This window comes from Rhincodon typus, chromosome 22 (assembly GCF_021869965.1).
Source record: "Rhincodon typus isolate 14 chromosome 22, sRhiTyp1.1, whole genome shotgun sequence".
Taxonomy (NCBI): domain Eukaryota; kingdom Metazoa; phylum Chordata; class Chondrichthyes; order Orectolobiformes; family Rhincodontidae; genus Rhincodon; species Rhincodon typus.
In genome coordinates, this window is record NC_063353.1 from 14,607,163 (window position 1) to 14,624,931 (window position 17,769).

Genomic DNA, 17,769 nt, shown 5'->3' on the forward strand with positions numbered 1-17,769 from the left:
TCCTCTCCTCTATCCCTCTTCTATCCGCCTCCCACTCTCTCCCTATTTATTTCAAAACCCCCTTCCCCTCCCCCTTTTCTGATGAAGGGTCTAGGCCCGAAACGTCAGCCTCTCTGCTCCTATGATGCTGCTTGGCCTGCTGTGTTCATCCAGCCCTGCACCTTGTTGTCTCGGATTCTCCAGCATCTGCAGTTCCTACTATCTCCTATTTAAGTAGCTTAGTAGCCGGAAGCAAGCGGTGATACTTGAAAGGGTGTTTTTTTGTGACTAGAAGCCTGCGTCCACTGGTATACCACAGGGTCCAGTGCTGGGTCCTTTGCTGAAAGTGTACATTAATGATTTAGACGTGAATGTTTAGAAAGTATGATCAGTAATTAATAATAATCATCAAAAATTGGATAAATGGCGAAGTTGATAGCTTTAGACCAGAAAACAATACAGACAAACTGGCCAGATGGACTGAACGGTGGCAAATGGAATCTAATCCTGAAAAAAGTATGAGGAATGCACTTTTGGAGAACTAACTTGGCAAGTTGAATTGTCAGACCCGAGGAAGTACAGCAGGATCAAAGGAATCTTCATACGCTAGACCATGCATCCTTGACGGCAGCAGGACACGTAAATAAGATGGTTAAGAAGGCATATGGGATAATTGTTTTTGTACTAGGCAAGGCATTGAATACAATGAGCAAGGAAGTTATAATGTAACTATATATAGCATGTTCCTTAGGCCACAGCTGGAATACTATGTGTAGTTGTGGTTGCCACACTATAGGAAGGATGAAATTGCTCTAGAGAGAGTGCAGAAGAGATTCACCAGGATATTGCCTGGGCTAGAGCTATTCAGCCACGAAGAGAGAACTTTGTCCAGGCCTCTGGATTAATAGACTAATGATGGTATCTCAAAGCTATCACCCCTCCTATCTTTGACATATCTAAATCAGGAAAGTTGAGGACAGTTGCACATTCATCTATATTTTCTTGTGCAAATCAACCCTCAGACTTTTTTGACCTACTCCATTACATGCTCCTCATACCCACTTAGGGGTTGCGTGTCTTCACTGTCTGTGCACTTCATCTATCCATCCATCCATCATTTCTACTCACCCTGATCCATATACAATTTAATGCCTTACACTTACAGTCACCCTTGTCAGCTGAACTTACCCCATTGAGTTAGGTTTGTTCTTGCCCTTGTTGTTGAAAAACAACACCAAACAACAGGGAGAATATCGGGACCGAAGATGAACCTCTATATTTCCCAGTTAATGAATGGAGAGGAGACAGTGCTGAAGATTAGTAGGGTTTTGGCATTTCTGCTGTATGACATGGGGAGACTGGCAGCTGCCAGCTACCTGCTGACACAATTAATTTTTAGTAACAAAAAAGTAATACAACATTCAGTCCTGCTAACTTGATTTCAACACCAAGTGACATATGACCACCTTCATAACATTTGTTAACAACATTATTACCTTAGCAGTAACAGGTTTTACATCTGACAAGACTGGAGGTTTGGAATGATGTTTTTCAATAAAGTCAAATTTTTATGAGGATGCACCTTCACAATACTCGTGCATGACAGGCAATAATTCACACACTCACACTTTGGTGGGACCTTAAGGACAGATAATTTGGTTTTCATAATTATGGTTCACACTTTACAAATGTGCAACAAATGATTTTTTTTAAAATTAATTCATCACTGATTATTTCAGCATTTATTGCCTATCCCTAATTGTCAGGGGCAGTTGAGAGTTAACCACATTGTAGTGGGCCTAAAGTCACATGTAGGCTAAACCAGATGAGGAAAACCTATTTCCTTTCCTAAAAGGACACTAGTGAACCAGAGATCCATTTCAACTCCCCCTCCCATTCCTCAGACGACATGTCCATCCTGGGCCTCCTGCAGTGCCACAATGATGCCACCCGAAGGTTGCAGGAACAGCAACTCATATTCCACTTGGGAACCTTGCAGCCCAATGGTATCAATGTGGATTTCACAAGCTTCAAAATCTCCCCTCCCCCTACCGCATCCCAAAACCAGTCCAGCTCGTCCCTGCCTCCCTAACCTGTTCTTCCTCCCACCTATCCCCTCCTCCCACCTCAAGCCGCACCCCTATCTCCTACCGACTAACCTCATCCTGCCCCCTTGACCTATCCCCTCCCTAACTCCCCACCTACACTCACCTTTACTGGCCCCATCCCCGCCTCTTCGACCTGTTTGTTTCCTCTCCACTATCCATCTTCTATCCGCCTCCCACACTCTCCCTATTTATTTCAGAACCCCCTTCCCCTCTCCCTTTTCTGATGAAGGGTCTAGACCCGAAACGTCAGCCTTTCTGCTCCTATGATGCTGCTTGGCCTGCTGTGTTCATCCAGCCCTGCACCTTGTTGTCTCTAGTGAACCAGAATTTTTTTTAATGACAGTTGACAGTGATTGCATTGCCACTTTCAAGCTAACATTTAATTCCCAATTTAGTTGTTTTAATCAACCTATTAAGACATATATGACATACATCTAGGGTGGGTGGAACTTAAACCCAGACCTCCTGCTGCAAGATAGGGACATTACCACGACACCACAAGACTCTAAAATTATTATAAGAAACTTGTTCAGCATATGAAATGACATAGTAGAATTTGATTGGTGGATTGATGTCATAGAGAATAATGACGATGTTTTCTTCCATGGATAGTCAGCTCCATGAAACATTATTATTTTTAATATTTGCAATAACCTAGTGCTTGACACTAACCCCGTATGTAAGGAGGGTTGGAGGATCATGGTTTGTGCATCCAAAACTCCCACCATTATTTCCCAAATTATTTGGAATGCATTCACGTTTCCAATCTCATTACATGATCAGGTGTTTTTTCCTGTTTTAAGGACTGCCAGTTCTTTAAGGACCTCCTGCTAACCGATCATTTAAATGTACACGTATATTTCTTAGATTATACAATATAGACAGAAGCACAAAAATATAGGATTTCAAAAAGACTTTGCCATAATCTACACTTATTGTTTTAGTCAAAAACTTGAAGAAACAGTCTCCATCATTCATTTAAGATTCTAAGGGGGCTGGACATGTTTGACACTGATAGGTTGATTCTGCTGGCTCAGGAATCTAGAACATGAAGGCACAGTCAAGGTAAGGGAAGATTATTTGAATTGAGATGGGCAGGAGCATAGTTTAAAGGTCTCCTGGAGCACATGTTTGATAAATGACATGTTCAATGGGTTCACCCTGCCATTGCCTTGCCATTCATCTGTGAGCTGTCACTGATAAATTGGTGGGTGGGGAAGGATCAGCCAGCCTGTCCACCTTTGGACTTATTGAGGCCTTTAGCTAACTGCCACTTTTAAGGCAGGCAATGGAAGGCTGAGAAAAGTGACCAGCCTGCTTTGGTGAAATGGCAGAAACACGAGTTATTTCCCTTGGGATATGCCCTTGTGCACTAGGGACACCGCACCCTAAACACAAGATACCCCATTTGTGATTTCCTCAGCCTCCAAACCACCCCCACCCCTCAATTATGTCCCCAGTCCCTTCCCACCTAAAATGTCCATACTTACCTTAGTATGATATTGATTATATCTTCATTTCAGGAGCCCATCCTAGTCACAGCATCAGCCACTACTGTATTTGATTGCTGTTGGGACTACTCAACTGCTGGCCAATCAGATTGAATTGAATTAGCTTTATTGTCAGGGAAATAACTGCACAGAGACCAGCATGCTATCACCAAGTCACCCTTTATTCACGTGTGCACAGTACATGGGTTCTGACTCGCTCACAGCCATTCCCTAGAATGAGGAGACTCCCTGAATCTCCTGATTTTCTTTTGCTGAAATAATTCCAAGGAGGCAGGTATCTTATCACCAAGTCACCCTTTATTTACATATGCTTAGTACATGAGCTCTGACCAGCCAGCACAGAGCCCATCCCTAGAGTGAGGAGAATCCTTGAAATTCCTCTTTATATCTGTCAGCCAGGGCTTCCTGATTGGCCCAGGTTAACAACCTCAATCAAGGATCTCATAATCAATGACATCCTCATTCCAATCACTACAATCACATTGTCCAGTAGCTCCAGAGGGCAGGATGAAATGCCCTTGTGGGGCAGAATCCCACACTTATCTTGTTAAAGCCATCCCAGCAATTTTATCACATGGTAAAAACAAAATCCCGCAGATGTCAGAAATCTGAAATTTAAAAAAAGCAGTTCTGGAGAAATTTAGCAGGTCTCGCAGCATCTGTGGCGAGAAAAAAACAGAATTAATATTTTGAGTCTAGTATGACTCTAATGCAGAATTCCAGTTGTATTTTCCTGCCCACTCCCCTTGTTTCCCTGACAGAGCAAACATCTGTCCACCCCAGCCTTAAAATATGTTCAACACAGTTGAGATACACAATAAAAGATATTGATAATCCTTTGCGTGAAGAAATTTCCCCTTCGGCTGATTTTTACTGGGAGGCTTTTCTTCCTGTTCTTCTCTCCTACCTTGCAGATTTGAGTTTAGCATTAATTGCAATCATTTTATATATGGTGAAAAATGTGGCAGTGGGTGGTGAAAATTGTTGCTGGCAATTAATCATCATTTTCTCTGCATGAACATGCTTCCTGAAATGTTCATGACTGAATGTTTGATGCTCTGTGTTTCATCAAATTCCTGGTGAATCTTTTTGAAAAATGAATGCATACCAATGTTTCCATCTCAGCATATTAACAACTGAAATCATTATGGATAACGGCCTTTGGTAAAAGATGCTGAAGCCAAAGAATTATCAGTTGTAAGAGACAGCATGCTATCATCCCAGTGCAGCTTAGTCACATATTGGCCAATATTGTTTTACTTCTAACACCCACATTTTAACAAATTATGGATTATAAATGTATGTAGTTGACCTAGGATTGCATTGCAAGCAGAAGAAAAAAAAATAGGACACATTTCTAGGCAGTTGTAGGTGAGTCACTCAAATCCCTTGAGCAATACAGCCCACTTACACATAGTGATTTTACCGTATGATCATAAGCATGAGTTCACGATGCTCCAAAGCTTGAGCTACAAAATTTCTAAATATTTGAAAAGTGGGATCAGAAATAGTGAGTTTGAATGTTTGCATTTCCCAATTGATAGCATGATTTGCCAGAATTTCATTTCCTCCTCACTCTCAAAGTAAGTGCTGTTGTGTTAAAATCTTTCCCACAGCAGACAGTGTAGGTTCTCATTTCTTTACCTGTGGCACAGTAAATAATGCTCAATTAAAATTCCTTACCTGTAGTGAATGAGGAGTGTATGATTTAAGTTCCATACCTGTGGATGTGGTTTTCATTTTCCTTACATGTATCACATTAAAGGATGTTTCATTTTCTCATTATACACCATTTTGAGGGGCACTCAAAATGACTTCCCTCCCTCACAGTGAAAAGGTATTGGCTTTAATTTCCTTACCTACCTGTTCATAAAAGGTATTGGTTTTCTTCTTCTTACTTGTCCCACAGTGAGGAAGACTGACTTATACTTATTTACATGCCTCATTGTGAGAAACATATCAATTTTTTGCCTGCATCAGGGAGAAGAGTTAGATTTCTTTCCTGTCCCAGTTAATGGAGTTCAGTATTATTTTCTTAATTGGCCGGCAATAACATGTGTGTGCTTCATTTCCCTATTTTCCCAAAGTGCTAGATATTGAGTTAAATTTCATCAATTGTTTCACTGTGAATGAAATAAAAACAAAAAATTCTGGAAATATTCACAGGTCAGGCAGCATCTGTGAGGTGGGAACTAGAGTTAATGATTCATGTTTTTAACCTTCATCAGAATTGGGCAAAATTAGAAAGTTGAAAGGTGTTAAGCAAGTGATAGGATGTGGAGGTGAAAAAGAGGAGAAAATGGAAGTTCTGAGGTAGGTGAGAAGACAGGAGAGATTAAATGACAAGGATTAGTGGTTCAAGCCATAGGGAGCAGTATTGGGTCAGATAAAAGGTCAAAAGTGTCAAGAGAAGATGTGATTGGCAGGATGGTAAACAATTGCAATCTGAAAGCAAAACAAAAGGGAAAATGAAGGTAATAACAAAACCTGCAATTAACAGGAAACAGAATAAGGGCAGGGACTTTGATTTGAAATTGTTAAACTCAATGTCGAGTCTGGAAGGCTCAAAACACCAAAAGATGAAATGCTGTTATGCAAGATCGTGTTGAACTTTATTGGAGCTCTTCTTCGGTTGGAGTGGGGTCATGGGCTTTGATTTGCTATGGGGGATGTAGTATTAACTTTAGTTACCTGTGCAGCATAAGTGGGGATTGACTACTCTTGGAGATGGATCTCCTGGGTTTTGATTAACTGTGGGGTGGACCTATTGGGGTTTGAAATCTTAGGTGTGGGGAGCATATGGGTTTGATTACACACAGAGAAGGATATTGGGGTGTGATTATGTATGCAAGCAAATTGGGGTTTGGTTACCTGCAGAAGGGGAATTTGGGTTTTGATACATTTTGGAGATAATTCAAGTTTGAGGGTACAGAAAATCAGAGACACCTTTATGTGCGTGTCCATAGATCCTTGAAAGCAGGTGGGCAGTTAGATAAGTTGATTAAGAAGGCGTAAGGGATATTTGCCTTTGTTAGTCAAGGTATTGAATAAATGAGCAAAGAGTTATGATGGACCTGTATATAACATTAGTTAGGCCATGGCCGTGTGCAGTAATGATCGCCATATGTAGGGGCTTTTGTACTGCCATGATAATTTCTGTACCCTGGGCCAGGAGGCCTGGGTTCAAGTACCATATGGCCCAGAGGTGTGTTATAACATCTCTTTATAGGTTGATCAGGAAAATATCTATAGAAAGAATGTGCGGGCTGTCATGGTGCAGTGGTAATGCCCCTGCCGCTGGGCCAGGAGGCCTCAGTTCAGGTCCTGTCTGCTCCAGAGATATATCATACCTTTCAACAGGTACATATGAAGAATGTGATTACACTAAAGAAGGTGCAGAAGAGATGCATGAGGCTGTTGCCTAAGTTGGTGCAATTCAGTTATGGAGAGAGACTAGATAGGCTTTGGTTGTTTTCCTTGGAGCAGAGAAAGCGAGGGTGGGAGTGGGGGTCAAATCTGCCTGAGGTGTACAAAGTTCTGAGGAGGACAAATAGGTAAAAACCTTTCCCCTTAGTAGAGAGCTGAATAGTGAGGGGGCACAGTTTTAAGATAAGGAGCAGGAGATTTAGAGCGGATTTGAAGAAAAGCACCCGAGAATTGTTGGTATCTGGAGGTCACTGCTTAAAAGGATAGTCAGGGTGGAAACCTTTAAGACATTTAAGAACACTTGAAATACCATGCATACAGGGCTTTGGCCCAAGTGCTGAAAAGTGGGATAGGAACAGATGTGCTGTAGACACAATGGGGCGAAGGGCTTCTTTCCAAGCTGAAAACCTCTATGATTCTCTGTTCTGCAGAAGAGAGTATTGGGTTTGATTACCTGAGTAGAGAGTATGTGGATTAATTATCGTTAGAGGAGGTGTTGGGGTTTAATTATCTTTTGGGGTGGGAGGTGTCGCTTTGGTTTTATAACCTATGGTAAGTGGGGGGGGGGTAATTTGGGCACCGTTATGGAGGCGGGGGAATGATATAATTGAGATTTGATTACCCATGGGTCTGGGTAATAGCGGTTTGATTACCAGTTGGGGGGGGGGGGCGTAATTCGGGCTCGAGCTCCGACCTCGCGCTTCTAACGGTCGCTCAATCCGCGCGCCGTCCCGGGGGAGAAGCTCCTTCGGTCTTGGCTGAGCGGGAAAACGAGAGTGAAGCAGCCGCCATGAATTGGGTTGGAGGGGTTCGGTGAGTGGCCGATGGCAGCTCCAGCGTTTGAAAGTGTGGACACGGGGAATCGTGGGAATGGAGGACTAAGGAGTAGGAGGGCAAAGAAATGTACAGGATAGGATAAATGGGTAGAAGCGAGGGAATGGGGGGTGGGGAATGAGGGCAAGTGGAAGTGTGGTGCAGCTGGTAAATGAAGGGATAGTGTGAAGGAAGAGTTAGTGTGGGAACGATGAATGAGTGTGAATGTGGGGGAAAAGAAGGAAGTGAGGAGCTGAGGAGGGAAGGAGACTGGAACGAAGATATTGGTAAATGGAGAGAGAGAGGAGCGAGGAAATCGGGCAGTTAAGGGGAAAGAGTGAGGAAGTGAGCAATGAACATGAGAGTGGGGAGAGAGGTGATCGAGGGAGAAGAAAATTGGGGGAGAATGAGTGGGTAGGAGTATAGGAACAGAGTGGCTATTGGGGAGATGGAGCGGGGATTGAAAATGGAAGAACTGAAGAATCAGATAGGGGAATGATGGAGTGGGGAGGAGAATGGGTGTGTGGAGAATAGTGAGGGGGTGTGAAATGAGTGTGTGAAGCGAGGGCTGTTAGAAGGATAAAAAAAAAGGAGGAAATGTAATTGGAGGGGAATGGAATGGGGGAGGAGATTGAAGCAAAAGGATGGTGAAGGAGAGGGGATGAAGACAGAGGAGAAATGGGGAGGATGAAAAGGGATAGATAAGGGAAGACAGTGGGCAAGTTGGTGAAAGGAGGTAGTGCAACATCGAGAGTAAGCAATGGGTGGATTCTCGAAGGAAGAATAGAAAGAGGAGGGAGGAATGAATGATGAAGGGAGAAAAAGCTCAGGACAAAAGGGAGGCGGCGGGTTAGGCAAACGGGATAATAGTTGCAGGAGGTTTGAAGGGAAGGAAGGAAAACAATGGATAGACTGGAGAGAAGCAAGGTCCAGGAGGAAAGAGACAAGTGTTTGAGAACGTGAAAGGAACTGAGGTGGAAGGTGAGAGAGAGAAAAGGATGGGTGGAAAGCCGAAAAGATGGAGGGAGAAGGAACGGAAGAAGGAGGATAGTGAAGGATATGTGAGAATAAGGGAGCAAATAAAGGAAAATTGTGAGACAGAAAGAAGGATGGAGAATGTTGAAGGGTAGGTGCAGTGTGAAGAAGGTTGAGGAAACTTATTAGAGACAGGGAGGGATGAAACAGGGAGAAAAAGAATGAACAGCAGCAGCGAATGCACTTTCTCTGGCCTGTTCTACCAGTCAATGAGACCATGACAGATCTGAAATCTAACTCTATATGCATACATTTGCCCTCTATCCCTTAATACCATTCATTAGCAAAAAAATCTATCAATCTCAGACTTTGTTTACAATTGATCAGGTATAAAGTATTGGATAGACACCGTCACTTCCATTAAATAACGCCTAATGAGTGAGGTTAGATGTTGTGTTTCTACCTTCTATCTTATTGGGAGCTCTGGCTTCTCATAGAGTTGGAAGAAAAATCTGTTAGAATGCTTACTTGAAAAATATCACTTTAGTTTGAACTGACATGAAATTGTGTTTAATGATTCAATGCTTACCCAACTGATTTAAGAGCATGTCAGTTAGCAGAAAAGGAGTGTTGGAAAAAGATGGTTCTAGGCCTTTGGCTGAGTGTGAGGATTCTGCTTTCCTAATTCCCCCACACTCCCTCGGCTCTCAATCTTAAGGGTATGAAATTTACAGTCCTTCCTCTCTCCCACAGAAACTTATTTCCTGCTGCTCTATTCTGTAACCAGAGAATTGATGTAGAGATATTGGAAGTTTGAAGAACAGGGAAAATAACGTACAGTTGCCTCCCTGTTTTTAAGGTCAGGATTTTCTGTTGGCATCCCTGACACTGGGAGTGATGAAAATTGCTGAAATCCAGACTGGAAGCTTTTCTTCCTGGAGTTGGTTTCCTAAGTGGCCACCTCAATCTCGCCATCCAGCTCAGATAGTTTATGGCTCCCAATGCTATTGATCCAATCTCAGGGCGAGTAAGTTATTTTATGGTGAAAGGCATTTCATCTGACAACTACCTGTGAGTACTTATCAATGGTCAATGGATAGCAAGAGCAAAATTTATAGTCCTTTTTTTTCCTTCCTCATCCCTTACTTGGGAGTAGAGAAGCCTGAAATTTGAGTTTAACTGCCAGTGAGGTATGCTTTGCCCAACACAATATTAAGGATTGTTCCAGGAAAGAGCGAACCAACTTTCAATTTGTTCCAGTTGTTAAGTTTTCTTTAAGTTGCGTGCTGTTCTGAGGTCATATAATGGACTCTTCTATATCTCAGATTTAATGTAATTGACTATTAGGTGCTATGTAACAAACTTTTTGTTTATCAAGACTGAGCCCACCTTCTGCTAAAGACATCATGTGGGAATCCTTCCCCACTTGGTATCAATAACTTGGACTAAAACTAATAAAAAGGATTGATAGCAGTAAATGTATCCATGGCATTACAGATGGTTACGGTGCTTAGCATTTCAGGGTGATTATGGTAGGCACAACCACAGCACATAGCATGGTGGAGTGTTGGTATCTGACAATACAGTGCTGGCCAACATGCATCCCACAACCAGGACTTAAACACATTTGATCAGTAGCTCATTGCCAATTTGGGGAATTGGTTGTATGCAATTCAGCCCCCAAAATTTCCCATATTACAACAATGACTAAACACCAAAAGTATTTAATTGGCTGTAAATTGATTTGTGACTACCTCAGGTCATGAAGTATGCTATTGTAGAAATGTATGAGCATCTTTTGCTGTCACAGATTAGAGTTCAGAACTTGGACCTTTCTGATCTGGCCTGCTCAGTAACATACCATGGAAGCCCTTAGATTTCCAGCCTCTAAAATAATCCTAAGGAAAATACATATTGTTAAAGTTATATTATTTCACAGTTCATCCAGCTCTAACCCTTGTTATCTCAGATTTTCCAGCATCTGCAGTTCCTACTATCTCTTCACTAATTTTTTTTTTGCTAGTAGAGTATGAGTTCCTATTCATGGCTGAAATACTTAATTCATTAAAAAATTGACCAGAAGCAATTTTATATTCTTATTTTATCACAGAAATAGAATCAAGCTGAAACAACAGAAAAAGCAACAAAAGGTAAGAGTCAGTGGATTTTAAGGAGAGGTTACCATTACCAAACACATTAATCAGAAATTGTATGATTCAGCAATATGTAGGTGTGGCACTGAAATATCCCCTGAACTGTGGGGAACTTTGCTTTTGATCAGTAGATAACTACAGCCTATGTGTTTCCTTATCTAACTAGTGCAGGCTTATTCCCTGTTAAGCAAAGGCAAACATTAGGAGTTTAATTTCTGCTTGACCAGACTTTACATTGAATCTACAAGCAATTCATTGGCTCAGTGACTTCAAGTTTTTCTAGTGACAAGATAGCTCAGTATTCTATTGTTAACAGCTTTAAAACTACTCTTCTTTTTCTTTGCAGCCCATGTCTCGTCTTTGTGGAACTTGTATCCTTTTTGCAAATTCTGATCTTCTTTGCATTTCCTTGATCCACTTTATTCCTCGGGCCCCCACACCCATCTTCCACCAAAAAGGCCTGGCAACCTCATTCTCCCAACCTTGCTTCTAGTCCTAACTATGCAACTCTCCACTTGCAGCATCTGGCCCCATTACATCCAGCCTAGATGATTGTTTCCTTGCCTTGGAGGCCCCATTCACTAGGCTTTGGCAGCAATGTTTAATATGAGCATATTAGCAGCAAACACATGAGAGTACCAGCGTTCAATTGCAGGAATAACTCTTCTGAGATTCTAATAGTTCAACTATAGAAGGCAATTTTATTCAGCTTGGTTGCCTTGTCTTTGAATGTTACTGATGTTTTGGGAATTTCAGGGACAAATTCACCGTCCTTGATGTACTTTGTGTATTGCTATAAGCATTCTTTGACACATTTAAGAGCATAGATTATGATTAAAGTGTTTTGAATGGTTATTTGATTATTTTGAATGATTTATGAACATTTACAAGGAATGTATTTTTGTCAAGTGGAGATTGAATGGTTGTGTGTGTGATTGACAGTTTTACAAAATTCCAACAAAAGTAAAAATTCAAGGGGAGTTTGAATGCATGAATGATTTATTTATTTATATCATGAACACTTCAGTGATGTCCCAGTGTCATTAAAGCCTTCTAAGGTCTGTCCATAGTAGATACTGGATGAGTGGTTCTGGAATGGTACACCAACTTTCTTTGGTCAATTTATCTTTTAAGTGTTCATTGTGTGCTTTTGGAAACTCAAATGAGAGTGCCCATTAATATTCCAGGGCTGTCAGCAAACTGTCCAACTTGACGGGTTTAGATAGACATGGGCTAAATACTGGCAAATGGGACTATATAAATTTAGGAAATTTGGTCAGCATGGACCAGTTGGATCAAAGGGTCTGTTTCTGTACTCTACATCTCTATGACTACACTGGTGCCATAACCAAAATATGTAATTTGTGTTTCTTTTTCTGGATGATGCCATGTGACCATCTTATAATGACGTTCACTTGCAACAACTTGTAGGTTAGTTCTGCCAGGCTTGCAAGTTGTGTGTTTGGATTGACAGTGTCAGGATGACCAAACTTATGGTTCAGGAGTAGAACTTCCATCCTCCCCTAACATTACCAACTTCACACTGGGGGTCATTAATAACAGTGGTATACTTTGGATCAATAATTATCAGCAACCTGACCCTTGAAGCTGAAATTACCAGGATTGCAAAGGCCACAGCTGTCGTATCAACACTTATCAACTTTGATCAACAGCAAACTAACCAAAAATACAAAGCTCCACGTGTACCAGGATTGTGCTCTCTGCAATTGCCTTTCCAGTACTGAAGCATGGACAATTTATGCAAGCCAAGAAAAGCAGCTGAACAGCTTCCACCTCTTCAGTCTCAGATGAAGGTAGAACAACTCCTGACAAGATGGCTGAATATGGACCAGTGGTCAGGGACTTTTTTGCCCTCCTGAGTGAGTGTTGGCTCAGTTGACTGAGTCATATGATCTAAATGGATGATGGGCCTCTTTCTAAAGTCATGTTCTATGGTGAGCTTGCTACTGGCATGAGATCAACAGGTCAGTACAAGGATGTCTATTGACAATAACTCAGTGACCAGGACTGGAGTCCCTGGGGTGAAACTAAGGTGTGCATGACTTTGTTCTGAACTCATGAGCACGACATCGGAAAGTTGCTGAACATGTGATCCCTGAGTTCATGTTGGAAATCCAGCCCACCTCCTGACAGTGCATCATACACCTCATTGCGTTAAAATCACTTTGAGATATTAAGGTTTCAAAAGGTATAAATGTGCCAATGTTTATGAATCTACATTATACCTTGGTACTGGTGCCGCCTTAAGCATGAAAGGAACAAACTGTAATCATGAGAGGGTATAACCTATAGAACTTGTAAGACTTTGTAGCAACCACTATTTGGACCCCGTACAAGATGGTCAGGAAAATTGTGTTTTGTCTCCTTGCCTGATTCTTTGCATGATACATTCTTCTTTATAGAGTACTAGATGGTGTATGCTTAAACTTCCACTCCACCTTCCACAGTGAATAGTACACTGAATTGCACCGTAATCTTCTCAGCCACTAAATGTACTAACTACTAAATGTAGTTAGAAGTCTTTCAAAGAATATGGAACAAAATATTGAAGTCACACACTAATAACTGCTTTGTTTCCAAATTGCTATTGTGATTGTGGTAGTTTGATTTGAAAAGAAAAATGAAGTGAAAAAGTGTGAAAATGAATGCATACATAGTAATGAGAAAAGAGACATGCTAGAAAAGCAAGAAAGAAGAAATTATGGAGGATAAGATAGGCACAGGTAAGTGTGAAAGAAAGAGAAATAGAGAAGGAGCAAAGAATATGGACTGAAGAATGGAGAAACATAAAAGAATTGCATTTATATACCATCTAAATAACATGTTGAAAAATTTTTACAACTATGGATTGCTTGGGAGTGAATAACAAATAAATAAATTGCCACATCTTTTTGTTGCATTGATTAAGGGAACAATTTTGGACAAGCAGAAATGACCGTGCTTCATACACATTTTGGAATAGTGCTATAGGATCTCTTACATCTATCTAACCTAATTGTCAAGGTCTTGGTTTAATATCTTATTTGAAATATGATTCATCTGATAATGCAGTATTCTTTTCTTATTTTTGATCTGAAGTGTATGATTATATGCTGAGACACCTGACCTCTATCACTGGAAGATTCCGTGCAGCGTTCACATATGAACACAACCATCTCCATGAGCCCCTCACATTCCTCACCATACTGATTTGGAAATGTATCACATTCATTCAACATCCTGGAACCCCTTCCCTAACACAAACAGAAATTGCTGGAAAATCTCAGCAGGTTGTCAACATCTGTTGGAAATCAGAGTTAACATTTTGGGTCCAGTGACCCGAATTCAGAATGGGTTTTTTCCCCTCCCTAATGACACTGAGAAAGAAGCTTTATCCTATGGAATGCTTTTCAAGAAGGCAGCTGACCCATCACCTTTATGAAAGGTAATTAGGATAAAGCAACAAATACTGGTCTTACCAGTGATAACCATACCCAATTAATCAATTCAAAGAAAATGAAAAGCCTGTAAAGAGGTTTTAACTCTCATCTTTCTGATTCAGAGGCAACAGTAGTACAAAGGAAGTTGACACATGGCACATTGAAGAAGAGACAAGCAGGCAGGGGTACCAAAAAATGGTAATTTTGTTTTATTCATTCATAGGACGAGGGCATCGCTGGCCAGGCAACATTTATCACCCATCCCTAATTGTTTTCATGTTCATCATTAAACTCTTAATTCCAGATATTTATTGAATTCAAATTCCACCACCTGCTGTGGTAGGATTCAAACTTTGGTCCCCTGAACAATATCTGAGTCTCTGGATTGACAGTCCAGTGATAGTACAGCTAGGCCATTGCCTCCCCCTTTTTATTGTAACAGAACCAGTAGTGTATGGTCCATGTTTCTGTTCTGCAAGAAAAAAATATTGAAATAGAAATACATTGTCTTCTAAAATCATGTGTGGTCCTGAAATGACTATATTACAGAAGGAGGAGGCGATATTCAAGCATAGCTTAAATTACTAAAGAAACCAAACCAGCAACAGGTGTTCATAAATATGCCCTTTTTGTCTCTGCATTTATGTTGATACTTGCTAATTAATGAGTAAACAAATTTTTGTATCGTCATATGACAAATTGGTCAAATTTAATTTACAGTTGTGATTCGTCCAATAACTGTGAGGCAAAGTCTGGTTGTCATCATCGGCAGTCCCTTGCAGATAAGGATGACTCTCTTCCACCTTCAGGGTGAGTCTGTAGGTGGCTGTACAGACTGATATGGCTATCACATGCTCTGTTATCACTTGGGCCAGATGGTGGTCACGGGAAAGGGTGAGTGGTGCGGCGGGGTGCTCCTTTTGCTGTTTCACCTGGCTTCCATTTTTTCCCAATGGCAAGTCTCAAGATGCTCAATGTCTTCCTGGATGCACCTCCTCTACTTTGGATGGTCTTGGGCCAATGATTCCCAGGTGTCCGTGGGAATGTCGCACTTCGCCAGTGAGGCCTTGAGAGTATCATGAATCCCTGTCTCTGTCCACCTGGGGCTCACCTGCCGTTTCTAAGCTGGGACTAGAGCACCTGCTTGGAGAGTCGCGTGTTTGTCATACAGACGACGTGCCCAGCGCATTGTGGCCAGTCAAGGGTGGTCAGTGCCTCAATAGTGAGGATGTTGGCCTGGTTGAGCACACTGATGTTGGTATGTCTTTCTTCTCAGCAGATTCGCAGGATCTTGCGTAGGTAGTGTTGGTACTGCTCCATTGCCTTGAGGTGTCTGCTGTAGACAGTCGACGTATCAGAGCCATACAGGATGGCAGGAACCACCTCAACTCTCCATACCATGAATTTGGTGTCACATCTGATGTTGGGTCAAACACATTTTTTTCGTCAGGTGGCTAAAGGCTGCAGTAGCACACTGAAGGAAATGCTGGATCTCTTCATCAGTAGCTGCTTTGGCTGACAGGACATTTCTGAGATATTGGAAGTGGTCAATGTTCTCTAAGGCCTCCCTGTCGACCTTGATGATCGGGGGTTTGCTCCACAATGGCAGACCAGGTTGATGAAGAACCTTTGTCTTGCATAGGGAGGCATGCTCTCATATGCCTCCGTAAAGGTGCTGATGATTTTCTGGAGTATGTCTTCAGAGATCGAGCATACGCAAGCATCATCTGCGTACTACAGCTCGATGATCCTGGAAGGGGTGACTATGGTTTTAGCTTGAAGCTGGCAGAGATTGAATAATTTTCCACACGTTCTGTAAATTAGCTCCACTCAGCGGTGAGGTGAAGCATTACAGCGAGGTAGATTGAGAAAAATGTTGGGGCGATGACGCAACCCTGCTTGACTCTGGTATGAATGGGGAATGGATCGGTGGTGGAGCCATTTGTCATTACCATGATTTCCATATCATCATGGAGTAGGTGAAGGATGGTGACAAACTTCATGGTGTACCAAAGCAGAAAAGGATGCTCCATAATGCTTCCTGATTGGTGTCAAAGGCCTTTGTAAGGTCAAAGAAGGCCGTGTACAGGGGTAGGTTCTTTTCTCTGCATTTCTCCTGAAACTGTCACGCATTGAAAATCATGTCTCTTGTGCCCTTCTGTGGCCAAAAACTACACTGCGACTCTGGGAGGAGTTCCTTAGCCACAGGGAGGAGGTGGTTGAGGAGTACCTTGGTGTTGACTTTTTCAATGGTCAACAGCAGGCACATTCTCCTGTAGTTACCACAGTCAGACTTGTTCCCTTTTTAGAAATACTCATGACTATGGAATCTCAGAATTGTCCTGGGATGTCCTCCTCCTTCTAGATAAGGCAGACAAGGGTGTGTAGCTGCAGCAGGAGCTCTTTGCCTCCACACTTCAAAGCCTTAGCAGGGATACCAACTGCTCAAGCAGCCTTGTTATTTTTAAGATGATGGACAGCCTTGTGTATTTTGTGCAAAGGTGGGCTGTTGCTGAGCTCATGGCATGTGGGATGCATTCAAGAACGTTCGGACCAACGATAGAGCCCTGATTGACAAGGTCTGTGACGTACTCCCCCCCCCCCTCCCCCACGAAACAGTGTTTTTTAATGGCTTCTTTATCTTTTGATAAGAGTCACTCTGTCCTTGGCCTGAAGTGGTGTGGGAATTTGGTATTTGATCGTATGTGGTCTTGACAGCACAGAAGAAAAGCGGCCATTCGTTGGGCCTCTAGTACTTTCTCCGCCCAACACCTGTTCTTTATGTTACGGGTTTGCTTTTGTACCTCTGCTTTCAGTCGCCTGTAGGCCTGCCTTTTCTCTTCTGAGTGCAATTGTTGTTTTACATTCAAGATTAATAGTTCCTGGATCTCATGATCATGCTCATCAAACCAGTCTTGGTGTTTCCTGGTTGAGTGGCTGACCTGAGTTTTAACAGGCATTGATGATTGCAGTCTTAAGCAGGGATCAGAGACTGTTTGGATCCTGTGACTTAGTGTCGCCAAGGGACATTAGGTTTGTGAGAGGAGTTGGTCGTATGAGGCTATACAAAGTCCAGTAGCATTGCACATTGCAACTACATCCATAATAGTCATACTGTATTATCTGGATTTATGTTATTAACTATATTCCTTATTGCAAGAAACGGTTTTGTGATACTTTAAGCTTCAAAACTTTAATAACTGTTCACGGATTGAAAGAATCAGCAATAACTCTTTCTGGAATAAACTGTTTCCTGAAATGAAAAGGACAAGGAGAAACTGTTATAAAGGAGTTAGAATGAACATGCTTCCCATCTTCAAGAAGAAGGAGCCGAAGCAAAATATTCTGCTTCCTTGGAGAGTTA

The 17,769-nt window shown here is 41.8% G+C and overlaps 1 protein-coding gene across 1 annotated transcript in view; it reads left to right on the top strand.

Moving 5' to 3' along the window:
- Positions 1–7,730: 7,730 nt before the first annotated feature.
- LOC125485755 overlaps positions 7,731–17,769 on the top strand; it is a 103,639-nt gene continuing 93,600 nt past the window's right edge. The window contains exons 1-2 of the mRNA XM_048610123.1: positions 7,731–7,837; positions 10,923–10,962. Of these exons, the coding sequence (XP_048466080.1) occupies positions 7,815–7,837; positions 10,923–10,962 (63 nt within the window). The 5' untranslated portion in view covers positions 7,731–7,814. The remainder of the gene's footprint in view (positions 7,838–10,922; positions 10,963–17,769) is intronic.